Below are 18,976 nucleotides of genomic sequence, written 5' to 3'. Positions count from 1 at the left end.
AATAAATGTTAAGCAGACACAACTAGGGGTAGGAATCTTAAGGCACCTCACAATTCAATCCGATTCTGACTCTGGGAGTCCCAAAACACTGTAACTTCACATTTTGACCAAAAGCGGGTTTCTGTTGACTGTACTATGACAGACAGGTCTGGCTGAACTATAACCAGTTTTTGAGAGAACTGCAGTGAACTCCAAAACTTTTTTTGTTGCTGTTGTTACTGTAGTTACAGCCTTTGTATGGCAGAATTGTCATAAAAAAAAAGATAAACACCGATTTTATTTATATTATTTATATAATGTGGCCCTTTACATTCAGTATGAACCAGCTGTGAATAAACATGGAATAATCATACAATTAAATAAACTGTTCTCTATCAAAACACTCAATACTATTAAATGAAATACTTTATATTAAAATATTTGTTGCATGTTTAAATCATTCTTAATCATTTTTATTTAATAGTGTTAAATTATTAATTAGAAAATCTATCCAAAGCCTGTTCATTTTTATTTTAATTATAACCATCTATCTACTAAACTATCAGTTGCTGGTCCAAATCAAATCAAATCAAATCAAATCCCTTTATTGTCACAACCATATACACAAGTGCAACAGTGGGTGAAAGTCTTGGGTGCAGTTCCGAGCAACATAGCAGTCATAACATTTACAGGAAACTTCTAATTTACATATAACACAATATACATATCTTGTTACACAACCCAATATACAATATACACCTAATAATATACAATATACAGTATACACAAAATAAGACTGTATACAATAAAAATACACTGTACCCAGGATGGCTACGTGAGATATCTGCTTCTGTGAGAGTGCAAATGTCAGCTTCTCCTTGTGATAGTAAAGCTACACAAACAGCAGGATTATTGCTTAAGAAATCGATCAAGCATCTCATATGTTCTCTGTCCCGATGAACGAGAGATCAGCAATGAGCAACAGCCAATGAAATATAGAGAGCGCAAGAGGAGAGAAAGGCATTGGGAAGCAGGAGAGAAAAAATAATTCGAAAATAAAAACATCCACCACGTCTTCTGAACCGTTGTCTCATCATTATTTTCAACTGTCATTTTTTTCCCTTTCACATGGCATGTCATGTAATTAATTTGATGAAAAATGTTAATCGATTGACAGCCCTAGTATTTGTGTAATGTAGATTAAGGTTTTCAGTGTTTAGGTTTACAATGTATTTTAAATTAAAATATTTTAAAGGCCGCCATGATAGGATTATGCTAATCTTGTGAAATTGTGTCATTTGTGTGTGTGTTCTCAGGTTCAGCTGAGCGAGACTCGCCGTGAGCTGCAGGATCTGAAGGCCAATTTAAGGGTGGCTCAGAAAGAGAAGGAACAGCTGCAGACAGAAATACAGGCAAGATTCTGCAGTTCTCAAACTCTCAGTGGAGCTGTCTCACTTTCAGCTGAACTGTCTTACACTTAGGGTTATGGATCCACTTGCAGGTCACCCAGCAAGTGTTTTTGATTGATTTATTTATTAAAAAAAAAAAAAATGGAGGCGGCTTTTTACCACTTTGTTTATACATTTTACCAAATAAACAGCTTTCATATTCACTTGAGCCTGAAGGCATGACAAACACGTTGTACCTGTCCTAAACATCAGCTGGAACCTGTCTCTCAAGTGTATGTTTTGCTCATTGAGTTTTTGACAGTGCTGAGCTCTCTGGTTTATCAGGAGCTGATAGTAAACATACTTATAATGGAAATTGAGCAGCCAAGCAAGCCAGGGAATTTAAAAGCAGAAATGTGAAAAGCTTGTATATTTGTTAAAATACTTGCAGAATTTCTTAAGTAAAGAAATGTTACCTGAGCTGTTAAGTTTGAATCGTCCTTTTGAGTTGGGGCTACTTTTGTAGGTACATACAGTATGTGTTACCGACATAATTGTCCTCCTAAATTTTACAGAATTTACTTTTAGCAGATAAACACTTTTAAAATTGACAGTCTTTCTCTTCAGGGAGAATGTAGCAAAAATATTGATGCCTCATCTTACAGGTGTTCTTTAAAATGCGTTCTACTATGATAATGTAGGCCCTTTCCCACTGCAAGAACTAAAGCCTGTATTATGTACTTTTACTCAGAACTACTACTTTTCGTTGTTTACGCACATGAGGAACTATAATTCCTTTTAAGATGTTTAGAGGGACATTTAAGCTTCTACTCCAGGGTAGGTACTTTTTGGGAGAAGGGGGACTGTGGGAGGTGCTGCAACCTGTGATTTGGTCAAACACATATTATGCATAAAGCAATGAGAAGAGTCTGCAAGTGCCATGAGTAAAAAAACTTGTAGCTGCCAGCCTGTTACTCAGAGGATTGCACTAATGTTCCAATTCACTTAACAGAAATAACATAAAACCAACAAAGCATCCAAAAAGTATCGCCTGTGTTACATATGTGTGTGCGAGGGGTGAGCAGACCTGCTGCATTACTTCCGTGGGAGACTTGCTTTGTATTTACATCGCATCTGTACTGTGTGTCTACAGAAAATAAAGTGATTTCTGAATTACGACATTTCTTTTTTCCTGGAATAACGGACGTAAATAATATGATGTTTATCGAGAGTAGGTAATTAAAATGTATTATAAATGTAACTGTCATGAAATCTTATTTACATGAGGAAAGTGTTGCAAGCCTGTTACTGCGTGTTTAACTTGCATCTGGATGTCTTTTTTTTTTTTTTTTAAGTCAGTGGGTGAGTAGTTCAGTACAGTATTTTATGTTGAGTCATAAAGGCCTTTTTTTTTTTTTTATAAAATCTTGTGTTGATAAATAGGTTTATAGTGCATTTTCATCATGTATTCAGCTTAGTTCAGCATGTGCTGTGTGGCTAAAATAGGCTAAGTGCCTCATCTCTCTTCTTACTTCAGCTTCAGGGATGCAGCACCGCATGCACGTCTCATGTGGCCAGTGTAAAGACTGTAACCTTAATACACATTGCGCATGCAAACAACATCAGAAGAAAGATAGTCGATACTAGATGATGTCACTACAGGGGTTCCTTTTGTATGTGTGAATGCAAAAGGGAAAAGTCTCCTCGGGTGTGCCATTCCTCTTAAGAGTTCTCATCTAGAAAGTTCCTAATGGGAAAGTACCGGGGTTATGTGTGGGAAAAGGGCTATAATGTCCCTCCCCTTAACGTCACCTGCCTTTGACTAGGAAAATAAAGTAATAAATCATAGATCATGGCTGTGATGTATGCAAAAGCCTATTGGTCATTTAAAAATGGGACGAGCCCATTGATACGTCTTACCCCTCAAAGCAGAAAAGAAAACTGTTCTCAATTGGTGTTTTCATGGGGTCTTTAAACTTTTTTCAAACATAGAGCAACATAGTATTCAGCTCTCAGCAGACCCCAGAACTGTAGCAGTAGTTTTATAAAGGTTTACGGACAGGATGATAGACAGTGTGGTATATATTGAACGTTACGTTGTGACATTAATTTCATTCTATACAATGGGAGGTTTGTTAACTGTGTGTGTGCAGGAAGTGATTGAGTACAGTCGTCAACTGGAGAGAAGGCTGGAGGTGCTGAGTGATTCTAAATGGAGTGAGACAGCCCTGCGGCAGAGCAGTGAGTCTCTGTGCTTTCTTTAATTCTGTACAAACACCATTACACAACCACACTATTGTGAGTCTGGCTACTCTCTCTTTATTACCCTCACACAACAATACCACAGAATTCCAGGGCGGCAGACAGCCACATCATAAAAAGCCATAACATCACCGCGAAAAACTGCACAATGCCAATACACAGCACTTTAAGACCATACAACACTATCATACAAACCCCACGTAGCAGTAGTATGCAGCACTGCTATACTACATAATCTAATAGAACACCACTTTATTATAGACTAATAAACTTTTAACAAGTCTCTACTTCAGACAGCACACCCAACGACCATTCACTGACTGTCTGATGCATATTGCACTCAAAAATGGAAAGTTTCTCAAAATCACAAGTGGGTTGCAATATGATTGGTTGACTTTACACAGTTTCCGAGACTCAGGGTGCATACGTTGTTACAAGTTCTCAGGCTGCAGTGAATCGCTGTACTTGCCAAAGTTTGTGAGGTTCATGGCATTGAATCTTTGAAATATATTCAAGAGATTGTTTGAGACATTTGGTTGCAAGTAAATTAGATGTCCTTAAACTAGAGGTCTGATTAGGCAGTTGAAGTTTAACCCCAAGCCCGGCTTGTACGTGAAGAACAATCTGGAATCATGTGTAACAGTCACAAAGTCCTGTTTGCAACCTGAACTTTATCAGAACGTCGAATATTTGCAACACCTGTGCTACTAAAAGCCAGATGCAGCGCAACTAATAAATCAGGACGCAGGTGTTTTGTGATGAGTTTTTAAAAATCTAAGTTCTTTTTTAACTTGACAGCGTTTAAGAAATGTGGCAGTCCTGCTCGAGATGCTGACAAAACAACGAGACGCAATGCAACCGGCAAAGACGTCTGTCTAGCACATGTAAAAACATGTTTGGAGTAAACAAATCAAAATATTTATAATGAAGATCATATTTTTTCATTAACTACGAACCTGAAGTCATACTTGAAAACCTGACCAGAACCCATCCTGTCTGGCTCAGGTCGAGTACTCTACCATGAGCACACCTGTATATTCCATTTTGCTCTCAGGGTAATATCTGATTTCCGTTTTACCCATTCCTAACTTTAACATAAATAAAGGAACCTGTGATTGATCATTTTAAATGTCAGTCAGACAGCCTCTTCCTGTCCAGGTGGGCAGTTCTTCGCCAAGTGGACCAGTCTTTATGCTGATAGTCAAAAGTCTTGCTATGTTAGAGTAATACCAGACTTCTTACTGCATGAGACAGCTCAATATGGTAAAAAACAACACTGAAAAACACAATTGAGCACATCATTTTAAAACATCTCTTTCAGCAGCAGAGCACCACACAACACTACATGTTGAATTATGCAAATCAAGAAAATAATACATAATAGCTTAACAGGACTCTTCGTTTTATCCGATAGATAGCTTATCTATGTCATCCTTGGTTGCAGGCCATGCAGAGAGCCCACTGCTGTCCGATTCGGAGGATGAGAATCCTGAGGCCTTGCAGGATGCACATTCTTCTGGGCCTCTGAACTACAGTCTGTGCGAGCAGCCCCAGGCTGACCTGCTGCTCCCAGCCACCCCACCACCCTCTCCCAGACACCCATCCAACATGGACATAGTGGTCATCAGCCAACCTGCGCCTCTGTCCTCTCCGCACCAGCCCAACACTCATACACACTCTCACAGCTCTGAGTCGGTGAGGGTTTGTTATCGCCAGGTTACCGCAGTACATCCAAAAATGCTATTATTGTGGTTACTTAAAAATCATTGTAGGGAACAATCTGTATATTGTGTTGATTAGATTATCAGCTGCTTGGTTGTATAGTTTAAAAAAATTCCTGTTTCAGTGGCATGCCCAAAATTAAAGGCTTGTAACTCTACAAAAAACTAAAGAGGATCAAATGTTTGGTATCATTTTAAAGAACTTTTCAAATATTTTATGATAAGTTCTGAGAGACTCAGCCTAAGACATTTTTATTTTTATTTTATTTTTTTTACATTATATACCTCAGGGTGTGAATAAGGTTGATCTGAAAAACCGCTTTTGTTTTGTTCCCAATCATGTCACCGGTAACTGTGTAACATTTTGTGTTGATACTTCAAAGCAATAAAAAGTTATAGCATAACAAATATAATTTATCCTATTGTCCAAAAACGCCACAACTGTTGAGAGAAAGCCTCTCCAAACAATTAAAACATAATAATTGTACATAAGTTCTAATTATACATGCAATCACAGCAATGACTAAAGGTTTACTTTCTCTTTTCAAAGCATTCAGACATGATTTTAGTAATGAGATTTTACAAAATGAGTTTATTTATTTTTTTTATGTTCTGTTTATTTTTCGTTATAGTTATAAGTGAAAACGCGGCATATGAGCAACACCTATTCACCTGTCAAAGACTTGATATACTTGGATATACTAAGATATATTTGGCTATTAACCGCTATATTTTTGTCTGTGAGTAAAACAAATAGGCTGTCAACGGTTGTCAAACACAACAGTAGCAAAATAGCTGTTATGAATCTGAATATGGCATTAAGCCTCAATGATCCCCTTCAACTTCTATACTACAAGAAAGCGTCAAAGGCCGCAGTCACATTTTTGTTTGCTGTTTACAGAGTCTGGTGATATATCTCAGGACACTTATTTTAGTGATATCTTTCAGGGAGTAGGAACATTTTCTGAATACCATTCCATAAAAAAAAATGGCTTACAGCAACTGTAATCTATTATTCCAGCAGACAAATCTGATACTAAATGTAGCTGAAAAAAAGGCTGTTTATTTGCAATGTGCTTGCCTTGCATTATGGTCATTGTATGTTAAACATAAAACATGACTGCATTTCTCTGTCATTTACTGAATCAACGTTAGCCAGTATAGGCATATTAATTGAAAACAATTCAATAGTTGGCACTTCGTTGAAAACTAGCGCACATGATGAACTTGCAGGGTAAAAGGTAATGTGGGGAAAAAAATAGGCATATCTACCCTACAATAGCAATTTAATACTTAGACAATACATTTCTGTTTAGCGAAATTTGCATGTCAGCTTGGTCCGGTGAAATTGAGGACCTGAGGTGATTAATCCCTGCACTTGAAAAAGCCTGCTTGGCTAGAACAGAAGTTGCAGTCAAGTGGAGGTAGCGACTTGCAATCCGATAGAGCTTGTGTAAGCATTTGGTCTTCCTGCACCAACACCGAAGTATATTTCCATATACTTTGCTCGTCTTGTGAGAGGACATTTTTCTGTGAGCACTGCGTGAGAAAGCATGTGTAATGGTGGCCAGCTGATAGATAGCTGTGCAATGTGTATAAACCTCACTCTCCTGACCTCAAGAGGTGCACTAGTGACTGATGCTAGAGGCTGTAGCCTTTAGCCTCCTTGTTAGTGCACCCGCCTCCCATGCCGGAGACGCCAGTTCGAGTCCCGTATGGAGCGGGTAGAACAGGAGCGTCACATTGGTGCCGTGACCCGGATGGGAGTGAGGTTTAGAGGGATGAGTGTAACGGTGGCCAGCTGATAGATAGCTGTGCAAGGTGTATTAACCTCACTCTCCTGACCTCAAGAGGTGCACTAGCGACTGACGCTAGATGCTGTAGCCTTTAGCCTCCTTGTTAGCGCACCCGCCTCCCATCCCGGAGACACTGGTTCGAGTCCCGTACGGAGCGGGTAGAACAGGAGTTTTTTTTTTGTGTTTTTTTTTTAATCCCCTTTTCTCCCAATTTGGAATGCCCAATTCCCACTACTTAGTAGGTCCTCATGGTGGCACGGTTACTCACCTCAATCCAGGTGGCAGAGGACAAGTCTCAGTTGCCTCCGCTTCTGAGACGCCAATCCGCGCATCTTATCATGTGGCTCGCTGTGCATGACACCGCGGAGACTCACAGCACTGGAGGCTTATGCTATTCCACCCAATCCACGCTCAACTTACAACGCGCCCCACTGAGTGCGAGAACCCCTAATTGCGACCACAAGGAGGTTACCCCATGTGACTCTACCCTCCCTACCCTCACGACTCCAGGGCTAGTAGTCAGCGTAAATACTCGCTGAGCTACCCAGGCCCCCAATATGCGCTTTTTATAAATTATATTATGTATTGTATTTAAAAAGTAACATTAACATGACAGCAATTTGAGCATAGCCTATATAAAAATATAAAGCAAAACATAAATGTTAAAAAGTTGGATGGGGAAAAAAATATTTAACAGACTAGTATTTACAATGCCAACTAGCAGTAGTAGTACCTTACAGTCGACTAGTCCAGTGTTTCCCTTTTTTATCCGCAAGTACCTCAACAGCACCATCAGTAACGCTCAAGCACCCCTTCATCAACAATATTTTTCCCCATTAAACTGTTCAGCATTTTTACACATTTATGTTTGATTTATATTTTTACAAAGGATGTGCTTAAATTACTGAGGCTGCAGTGGGCACAGAATAACCAAAACTGAACAGTTAAAGACTGGAAAAACATAGCCTGGTCTGATGAATCTCGATTTCTGCTGAGGTACACAGATAGTAGGCCCATATGCACATTGTCCGTTGACCTCTCTCATCAACAAGGCATTTCCATCTGCAGAACTGCCGCTCACTGGATGTTTTTTGTTTTTGCCACCATTCTGAGTAAATTCTGGAGACTGTTGTGCATGAAAATCCCAGGAGATCAGCAGTTACAGAAATACTCAAACCAGCCCATCTGGCACCAAAAATTATGCCATAGTCCAAATCACTGGGATCACATTTTTTCCCCATTCTGATGGTTGATGTGAACATTAACTGAAGCTTCTAACACGTATCTGCCTGATTTTATGCATTGCATTGCTGCCACACGATTGGCTGATTAGATAATCGCATGACTAAGTAGGTGTACAGGTATACCTAGGGTTGGGCGATATGGCAAGAAAAATAAAATCTGGATTTTTATTGATCTTCTGGATGATTCACGATTCTATTTTTTATTTTTTTTCTACTTTTAATGTACTCCAACATGATTCAAATTGTATGTTCTTTATTAGAATGCAGGGCAACCTGGATAGAGAAATCAAAGTTCTTTTCATTGTAGGAAACAAAGGTGTGCAAGAAAAATGTACAAATGCACCACAGGGGGAGTGTAAATGTAAAACAAATTAAAATCTAATAAACCCAGATGTTCAGAAATAATAGAATAAGAAAACTGTAAAATAATTCTTAGCCAGTGTAGGTATTCATTTTATCTAAACAAAGTCCATCAAATCAATATCTATAAATTATCAAGTTTATCTAGAAAGTACTCATATCAAACAATTTGTGTGTATATTCATAAACCCCTGCAGATAGAGATGCGCCCTCTAGCGGTTCACGCTGAGCAGCTCATTAATACGAAATAATTTATCATTACAATTCAACTAGCAACGTTTGTCAAAATGATCGCTTGCCGAATGTTGGCTATAGATGCAGTACACTTGAAACACGTCACAGAACAAAGCAATAATAAGTGATCTATCTGAATCATCATGGCAAAAGGAGCGGCGGATGTTTGATTCTCCCATATGTAGCCTCTCCATGATTTGAAATGAGGCACCCATAACTGTCACGTAACTAATTTTTTTTATGGGTAAAAAGAAAAGAAAGGAAACCGTTCATCAACATGCGCACGGCGAGGCCCGATATGGTGTATACCTGCATGATGGACAAAGATGAGCTACAATCACACTGTGTACAGTCATATTGGGAATATTACCACTCTCTTTAATATCAGTCTCCATGTTGTTAACCTGTCACGTTCATTTGGAGCGCACCACACACGTGCATCCGATCAGATCAGGAGCGGAATTAAGACGAGCTCTATGAATTCTTTTTCTCTTCCTTATTCAGCCTTTGGTGGATTTACAACATATCTAACTTAAGCGTTTGCAATTTTATTTTTCAAAATCTCGATTAAAAAAAAAAATCTTGTAAAAACACAAATTCGAATGAATCTGAAAAAAACGACCAGGCCTAGGTGTACCTAATAAAGTGGTCTGTGACTGTATATATTAGTTAGGCCTGCATGTTAATTGTTTACATGCACAAATTGTACTATTTACACTGATATGTATAGCAAAAACTTAAACGGCTCTGTCTCTTTAAGAAGACCAGCAATTTCCTCTGATCTATATCAGTGGCAGTTCTGCATTTTGTTTTGATTGAACGAATATTAACGAGAGTCGCGCAGCTTCTCGGTTACAATTAAATGTTTCTTTTTGTTGTTTTTGATTAACAACTGACTGTAAAGAACAGAAAGGATAATAAGAGACATTATCAATGACAAATGGATCTTGTGAACAGACGGATGAGTCTAACCAAACTAGTTAACTTTGTTTTTTGAAAGGATTGATCTTGTTATTATATGAATGGGTATTGAGATTATTCATATAAAGATGGCGATTGATTAGAAAATCTGTATTTTTTACCCAGCCTTAATCCCTGTTATTTATCTTTTAAGTCATATATTTTGTTTTTATAAGTTCAACATAGAAAAATCCAATTCTTTTCGCGTACCCCCTAGAATCTGCTCACGAACCCGCGTACCCCCAGTTGGGAATCACTGGACTGGTCAACAGATTCCTAGTTTATACCAAGTCCAATGCTACTAAACAACAAAAAGGATAAAATATTCACAAAAAGTGTTTGTACTTAAATTATTCGCACTCTTCACATTATGCCAAACTTTTGTCATTCTCTGGGTGGACAGTGATTTTTATTATTTTTTTGGCAAAAAGAAAAAAAAAAACTGTAAAACAAACCAGTGCATTATCACAGAATGATATTTCAGACTTGGTGTGAAGAAATGTAATGCATCCAATCAGATTTTTTTTAATGGTCTGTGAAGGTTATTTGTTGTCATCTAAACAATTAAATTAAATCATCCTAGCCTTCAAATACAAAAAGTAGTATCGCTGAACAACATTCTGTTAGTGTAAAATGTTCAGAAGCCTAGCCGAAAAAAAATAAATAACATTGTTTTGAATTTTACATTTGTTTTCAATTTTTAGATTTTAAATCTTGTATTAAAAATCTTGTTTTTCGTGCCAAGGACTTGGCGTGAATAATATTCATGTGGCCCTTTATTCTTGTGTGTGTGTGTTTTGCAGGAGGAAGAGTATGAAGCCGCTCTGTCAAGTGGGCACAGCTCTGGAGAGGAGACGGCCCTTCTCTTACCTCACAAAAGAGACGCTACCCTCGGGTACAGCATCCACAAACACACATTCTCTGTCTATAAACCCCATCAGTCACACCATCGTTATCTGTGACCTGCAGACACCGGCTCAGATAGATTTTCACATGTACTCTTACACAACCCACATAAGTAAATATGTCACTGTCGCAAAAGAAACACTCGACCCTTCTCTCTCCCCACCACCTCACTTTATATCTCCCTGTCACGGTCCGTCTCTTTTTCTGTCTTTGCACACTCACATGTGCTAATCTAGGCCTTTATTTATGGTGACAGTCCGAATATGTTGAGGAGATGGAAGTTTTGAATACCACCTCATAAAAGTAGAGAGAGAGAAGGGAGGAGTGAAAGAGAGTGAGAGAAAGGATAGGGCAAGTTCTGTGTGGGGAGGACAAGAGGACAGATAAATTGACAGGAAGCTGTAGCAGTGATTTACAGAGAGGGTAGTCAGCGCTCCCCGGCCAATTTTCAGCATCATTAAAACCCTTTCTCCCTCACTTCTCTCCTTCACCCTCTTTCTTTCTCTTCCTAACTCTACTCTTCCACCCCCCTCCTTCAGTTTCCCTCTCTATAACCATCTTTTTCACCCTCTGTCCTGCTTTGCCGTCTATAAATACTCAATTTCTTCCAGGGGGTCAAGATTTGGTTGGTTAGCATTGGCAGTTAGCCCCTGCTGTTAGATGCCATAACTACACCAATATATGCTGGCAAAAAAACTAGTTTCTTCATTGACAGGCATTCAGGAGTTACAGTGTATTCAGATGAAATACAAATTTTGCTAGCAACATATAAATCGCAAATTTTTTGTATACGTCTCACATGTTCTTTTAATTTTTTTAAAAGGCTCTTATTAGAATAGTTGACCAAAAAAATTAAATTCTGTCTTCGTTTACTCACCCTGATGTGAGTTAACATGTTTTCTGTAATTTTTTCTGTGGAACACGAAAGAACGAAATGAATTAAGAATTATTCATAATAACATAGGGGCTGTTTAACCCCCTGTGACTCTGGTCCCGCCCTGACAGTAAAACTAAGCGTGATTGGTTGAAGATGGAACGTGCTACGATTGGTCTGAGTAATGCAGCCGTTATCTGATTGGCTTGAGTAGATGATGGGTGGAGTCGACCTATTTGTAGATTTATGTGCACATCTTGGAGCTAGATTTGTTTCAAAATCAACAAATGTGTGTAGCGATCCACAAATGCAAAGGAAGCGATCCACAAATAAATGTGCCTGATTCACAAATGAATGATTCATTTTATTTATTTGTGAATTCACTTTATTTTTGTGAAACTCCTAACATGTATTTATAAATCTCATTCTTTTTATTTGTGAATTCATTTAATTTTTGTGAAACTCCTTACATTTATTTGTCGATCTCATTCAATTTATTTGTGAACCAACTTTCTATTTGTGAATCTCTTTCCATTTGTATGATAATATGCAACAATTCTATCTCCATACTCCAGGTGCAAATTCTTGATTTCTTCCCAAAGTCATTCTTGTCATGTTGTGTGTTCTCCTGCAGAGATCTGGCAGAGAGCCCCATGTGGTGAAAAGCAGAACTGCAGAGGGCCAGCACAGTGTGGACGGCTTAGCACCACTGCAAGTCATGATACAAGTTTTGTATTTAGAAGCATTTGCGCTTTATATCATATTGACATGAGTATTTCAATATGCAATTTGCTTTATATGCACTTAGAATATGCACAAGTTATTAGACCTCTAAATGTCTCACGGTTTTACAGAAATTTGCACGGGTGTGAAATTTTACACATCAACTGATATGCAGAAAGAGCATCTGTAATGAGCAGATCAAAGGAAAGATTGTATATGAGCAGGATGTAATGTGTTTGCGTTACAGTTGTTTATCTATTTGAATCTTGCTTCTCTTGGTATTTACCGTCACAAGTCTCATACTAATATAATGATTACCATTCATCTATAATAGCATCAGCAATAATTTAAAGCACAATGTCATTCACATGTTTTTTTAATGTAAGATTTATTTTTTGGATCTTGTAGAAGTATTTGAATTGTTGCAGCATAGACGTTTTTTGAAGAAAGTTTCTGTGATTGTTCACAGATTGTATGATTGTGTGCAATGGGACAAACCAGCGACTTATCGTTATGTTTAATAGTAAAGAGTGACGTTTTTTGATAGATCCATCAAATTTACTTTCATCCTAAAGTAAAATAATTAATATATGCAAGGTTTTTTTTGTGTGTGTGGAGAAAGTCCACTGTACCAATGACCATGAGGGCTGGGGATTATGGATATTTTAATTAGACTGGATTTCAATTTTGTATTTCTCTGAATAGGGTCTGTTTTTACCTTAGTTTCATGCATTGTATTGAATCACTATTTGACATTGCAGAGGGAATTCTCACTTGTATTGACTTGGATACTTTAGAAATCAACATTATCCAGTACTGTAGAAAGGTATTTTCATTTTAACTTGTCCTTTGAATTGAACTGTTTTAAAACGTGCCTCATAAAAACCAAACTATGAATTTTAGAAATGTAATGTTTAATGCAGTTTAAAGTTTATTGACTTTATGGTGTGTCATGACTCATGGGGGATCATTTGGAGAACATCATTTTGCTATGTTTACATTTGGCAAAGCTCGTTAGTTGAGGAAAAAAAAAGTACATTTAAAAACGGCTTGATTACAGTTTAATTACATTCATAGAGGAGAATAATTTAATGCATACATTAAAAATGGTAAAAATGATGAGGAATATTATGAAAAGGTAAAAGTAAAAAAAAGAATAAAAAAAAATCACAATATTTGAAATATCGCCCTGTTGTGCTCACCGCACTCATAGAACTTGCATTGTGTTTGATTGATTTGTTATTGCTGTTATCTTTACTGTAGGGACAAGTTTGAATAGCTCCAAAATTATTTGCCTTTTATATAACACGTTTTAACATCTGTATTGACTTGAAGGATGTCAACATTATAACACACTGAAACATGATTTTGTCAGTCTAACTGATGAATACAGAGCATCTGAACTTTATGCTTTTATTTTGTATGCTTGACTTGGTTTTTCTTTAATAGTTAGTAGGCTGTACTCGAGCATTTTGCTAGTGTCAAGAAATCTGTGATTGAAAACATAATTTTCATGAATTAAACTTCCACTCTTGTTCTCACCAACTCTAAAAGTTTGACCACAGCTAAACAAATCAGACCTACCAAACCAAACTGGTGTATGACGGGGAATATGTTAAGATTAGTCATAAGTAATTGTTGACAATTTCTTTCTATTATATAAGAGATATATCAGAGAATTCTCTATATTCGCTATCAGAGAATTAGATTTTTGTGCGGTTATTGCTTTAGTCACTTATCTAAAATGTGTGTTTTTTTTGTTTTGTTTTTTTTCGGTTATGCTGCTCTGTGCAGGGTGTTGGTGGGTTTCAGTAATAAAATAAATAATGTAACATCTGTAATGTGTTCATTGGCTCATTTTAAAGGAATGTTCCAGGTTGAGTACAATCTCAGTTAACAGCATTTTTGGCATATTGTTGATTTCTACAAATAATGATTTTGACATCACTCCTTTATTTAAAAAAAATAAATAAATAAGCAAACATCTGGGTTACGGTAAAGGCACTTACAATGGAAATGAATGTGGCCAGTACATAAATGATAAAGTACACGGTTTCAAAAATAAAGCCACAAGACATAAATGTTTTACATGTTAATATGATTTTAATGATCTAAAAATCACTTACCTTATCAAGTTAGATCCAATATTTCAACTTCATTGTAATGACAATGAAACCCTGTAATCTCGTTATGTAACTTTACACCGGCATGGTTAATGAATGATTGTATCACACTAAAACCATGTAAACATGTATTATGTTTAAGTCTTGAAGCTACTTGTGAAATGTGTATTTTACTGTTATGGACTTGCCCCATTCACTTCCATCGTGCACAAAAGTGGGGTTGCGGAAGTAAAAATCCCATTCATTTTTTCCCTAGACGAATTGATTTGTACCAATAACTTGCAAACCTTTAAAGATAGACCTACCGTGAGCTCAGATGTTGTTCATCAATGGTATATGCTTCTGTTGAAGCCATCAGTCTGCATTATTTCAACTTCATGGTTTAAAAATAATTTTTAGAGTTCCTGGTTAACAGCTACACTAACCGTGGTCCAGCAGAGAAAGTTCCACCAATCAGAGAACTGCATTTAAGAAAGCCCGCCCACTTCCATGATGTACTGTCAATGACACAAATGTGTCTGTCACCCTTCACCTTCAATCTACTTATTTATTTGTATATATCAGAATATTTCACAAAAAAACAAACTATATTGTTTCTATACTTATATTCAACAATCTAAAATCAATAGTTTGATATATTTCCATTGTTTTACATTTGACTTTGCATTCACAATGCTTCATGGGATTGTAGTTTGTGCCCTTGTGAAAGACGGGAAGTACACAGTCTTGTACCCTTGTCTTTTCGTTTGATTTTCAAATACTTTTTTGGTAAAAAAAAAAAAAAAAAAGTTTGTAATGTTGTGATTCATCTCGGGGCTGGTTAGTTTGGTTCATGGCTTAGAACTCTTTTATGAAGGATTTTTTGAAAAGTCTATGGAAGAAATGAATGGGGAAAATACATTCAGAACCCAGACGGCTGAAAAAGTGGGTAGGTACTGTTGCACTCTAATGCAAGTGCATTACTGTAACCTTTTTTAAATAAAGGGGTGGTCTTGGGGAGTTGAAATAATTTGCTGGTAATCAACATTATGCCACAAATGCTGTTAATTGAGCTTAACTTGTACTAAACCCAGAACATTCCTTTAACTATCAAATGTATAAAAGTATGTTATGCTTGTCAATGAAAGTGGGAGTGTTCCAAAATATATTTAAATCCATATGAAATACCTGAATCCTTAAGGTTATTAAAGTTTATTTCACCCAGTGTACTCAAGTTATCTAGAATATCAATTCATAGATACAGCACAGTCCTACATTATTCTGTGATTATGCATGCACTATGCTGCTGGCTTTTACTGCATAGTCCAGCCAGTGCTTTTGATTTACCTGTAGAGATATGTGTGGAGAATTGGGCCATTGCCCTCCTGTTATCGTCTCTTGTTTTTTAACAACTTTTTTCTATTTTATTCCTCTGTTGCTTTTTCTATACCTCTCCCTGTTTTGTTTTTTCCTCTCCACACTCACTACCCTAGTTGGATGACAGGAGCTAATTATAAAATCAATGGAGCCGGGCTGCCTGCTTTATGGCTGCCTCTAAAACCTTAACAGGGAAATCACTGTAGGATTGATGACTCCCTCACTCTTTATCCCTTTTAATTAGAAATGTAAGATATGAAGAGCCTGGGGCCACAGCACTGCACCCGACTCCCAAATGCTCACCCATCCGTCGCTCTCCATCTTTCTCCTTTTCTGTTTTCAGCCTTGTTTAGTCTCATGCACCTTTGCATCAACTCTAGCTCTATTTGCTTACACAATTTTTGCCACCTTTTTCTGTTTTTTAGGGCTCTGCACCTCTGTCTCTTGCAATGGATAAATAAATAACATGTATGAACTTTTCAATGTTTAGGCAGACTGATCTTACTGTGAATTCAGCCAGAGTATGTCAAAAGTCCTTTAGGTAAATTGGTCTGTGCTTACTGAAATTTAAAAGATGTCCAATGGGATATGGCACTTGTCAGTAACTCCACAGAATGGAGTTGATATCAGGAAACTGGAAAATTCAGTTGAGTTCCCGTGTGATCATGATTGTGTTTAGTCTCATTCTCCAGATCTACTTTTAGGATAACACCTCCAGCCAGAGTCTCTCTGTAAATTCGGAAAGTAAAAAATATTATAAGTCATTTTGCATTTTATTACAAGATTAAATGGCATTAAATCTGTTCAGCCTGTATAGTCTCCTCTTGCTGAGTAAGTTATTAGTGCCATTCCTTTCTTTTACATTACCTTTAGAAGTGTTTTGAATTGTTTCCTCGCACTGACTGCTCTCTATCTTTTGTCGCTTTTTCAAGCATCACAATTATTGCTCATATTTAGGTTAGGTGTGATAGGGACCAAGGCAGTCACAAGGAGAGATCACACCAGGACGCAGGATTGGTGTTCCAAAAAGATGTTTATTTTGTTGGAGGTGCAAAATGTGCAAATAAATAGTGTTTGTAATCATAAAAACAAGGTTACATAAAAAAAAAAAAAAAAGAAAGTCTAAAAACTAGACCTGTTTGTGGTACTAAGAACAGTACCTACTCCCCTCCCTAAACTATAGAGGCCAGTTTCATTGCACTCAAGCAGTACCAGCAACCTTGTCCCATGTGCTCCAAACACTAGTCATCCATCTTGTTTTCCTCCCCAGTGGCACTTGGCTTAAATACAAAATATTCCTGCCTTTGCCAATTGGAACATACCCTTATTTTAAATAAAATTAACCCTCACCTCTCCATTCTTAAATAAAATATAATTGAATACGTGAGAGTTAAAACACCAATAAATAGGACGGATTAAAAAACTTTTGCTCAATAAAACCCCAATACATATTGTAAAGTTAAGTAAGATAATAAATAAGTCCACTGAACACATTGAAATCCTGTGATGGAGACCGACTCTCAGGCTCTCCATCACATTAGGGTTTATTTATTTATTTATTTTTTACTTGAGCCAGTAAGTAACCACCTAGCAACCACCCAGAGCGCCCTAGCAACGCCCTAGAGACTGCATAGCACCATGCTAAAAAAAATCACTCCTAACACCATTTAGGATTGTCCTTGCAACCACCCAAAATACCCTTGTATCGTTATGGCAAGTATTGCATGGGAAAGCAGCTGTCTAGTTTAAATTCTGGTTATTTTTGCTTGTCATTTTCTAGAAATTTCACTGAACTGTATTTGAAGGTTTTATGCAGAATAAATGAGTGAAAATCTCTCCACACGGCTCATTTTTTGTTTCTGTAATTGAAACAATTGTAGCTAAGACATTGCGTCTCCTTTCATGATTGCTCTTTTCTCCTTCATTTAACTCTCATTACTCTCAGCGGTATGTGCTGAACTCCACAGGAAGCTGAGCATTTTCGTCACGGAAAGAAAAACATGCACTGCCTCTTTAAATCCATCAACTCTGCCTGCCTTGTGTTCCCATGGCAACATCTTATTGGGATTGAATATATGGAGGTCCTTGTAAAACTATTGCATAGTGGATGGGCCTTGTTTTAATCTTAGATCTAGTTTATTGATCAATTAATTCAACTTAATTATAGAAATCCTTTAATTAATAGTACCATACTGTTCACCACTATACCCTCAAGCTATGAATAAATTGAATGATTTATCGTGAGTCTCTGTGTGCTCTTTACAAATAAATAAAATCCTTTAAGTGCTGTGTCCGTCGAGGAATTTTTAATAAAGATTGGGATCTAATATATCCAAATGAATTTGTGTTTTATGGGTGTTGAGAATATCAAAGCATATTTAAATGGGTGTGGTCATAGTATGTCTATTAAGATTTCCGGCCATCTATATCATTGGAGAAAAGCACACTCTGATGGCCAAATAAATAAATACAAATATCTAACACGAATTTGTATGGTCAAATAATATGGTAAAGAAATTACATTTTAACATTTAATAGTTAGCCAATAACTATCCAACGTCTATGGTCCTGGCAAACAGAGAACATTTATGTTATGCTTTGGCAGCCTAATTTAACCAATTCAGTATAAGGTTGTGAGAATCTACATGGTTTAAAACGTTTTTCTTTTTAATTTTCATGTATTTAATGACCTAAAAGATTAATTCCTTTCTTTTTAAAGAAACTTAATTTTATAATAATTTAAATATCTGCCTATGCTGTCTTATGTCTCAGCCTATAATGTGCTGTCTTTCTTCATGAGTAATGCAGGGATGTTTCTTTGTCCTCAGATAATTACTGTATGGCACATGCAGATAAATGAGGGCACACTGGCAGAATCCATTAGTTTGGCCTCAGTAGTGTTTGTGTGTGGTTGTCGTTTGATAAATTACACTTGAGCTCCCAGCCAGCTGGGTATTAGAGCAATTCTGTGGTGCACGGTCGCCCTCTGCTGGAAGAATTACCTGCTTGCATATTGGGAATACGTAAGCGCACTGCGTACGGAAATTACG

At 37.1% G+C, this 18,976-nt stretch overlaps 2 protein-coding genes across 5 annotated transcripts in view; both read left to right on the top strand.

Annotated features, from left to right (window-relative positions):
- Positions 1-17,046, top strand: part of LOC127419542 (calcium-binding and coiled-coil domain-containing protein 1-like) — a 37,853-nt gene extending 20,807 nt beyond the window's left edge. For all 4 annotated transcript variants that reach the window (XM_051661035.1, XM_051661032.1, XM_051661034.1 and 1 more), the window contains 5 exons: positions 1,296-1,391; positions 3,521-3,608; positions 5,074-5,324; positions 10,748-10,839; positions 12,359-17,046. In XM_051661035.1, coding sequence (XP_051516995.1) covers positions 1,296-1,391; positions 3,521-3,608; positions 5,074-5,324; positions 10,748-10,839; positions 12,359-12,386 — 555 coding nt within the window. In that variant the 3' untranslated portion in view covers positions 12,387-17,046. The remainder of the gene's footprint in view (positions 1-1,295; positions 1,392-3,520; positions 3,609-5,073; positions 5,325-10,747; positions 10,840-12,358) is intronic.
- Positions 1-18,976, top strand: part of LOC127419545 (molybdate-anion transporter-like) — a 189,806-nt gene that overhangs the window by 45,524 nt on the left and 125,306 nt on the right. The window lies entirely within an intron of this gene.

Source organism: Myxocyprinus asiaticus, chromosome 28, assembly GCF_019703515.2.
Source record: "Myxocyprinus asiaticus isolate MX2 ecotype Aquarium Trade chromosome 28, UBuf_Myxa_2, whole genome shotgun sequence".
Taxonomy (NCBI): Eukaryota; Metazoa; Chordata; class Actinopteri; order Cypriniformes; family Catostomidae; genus Myxocyprinus; species Myxocyprinus asiaticus.
Note: the sequence above shows the minus strand (reverse complement) of the source record. Positions and strands in the feature narration are given on the sequence as shown.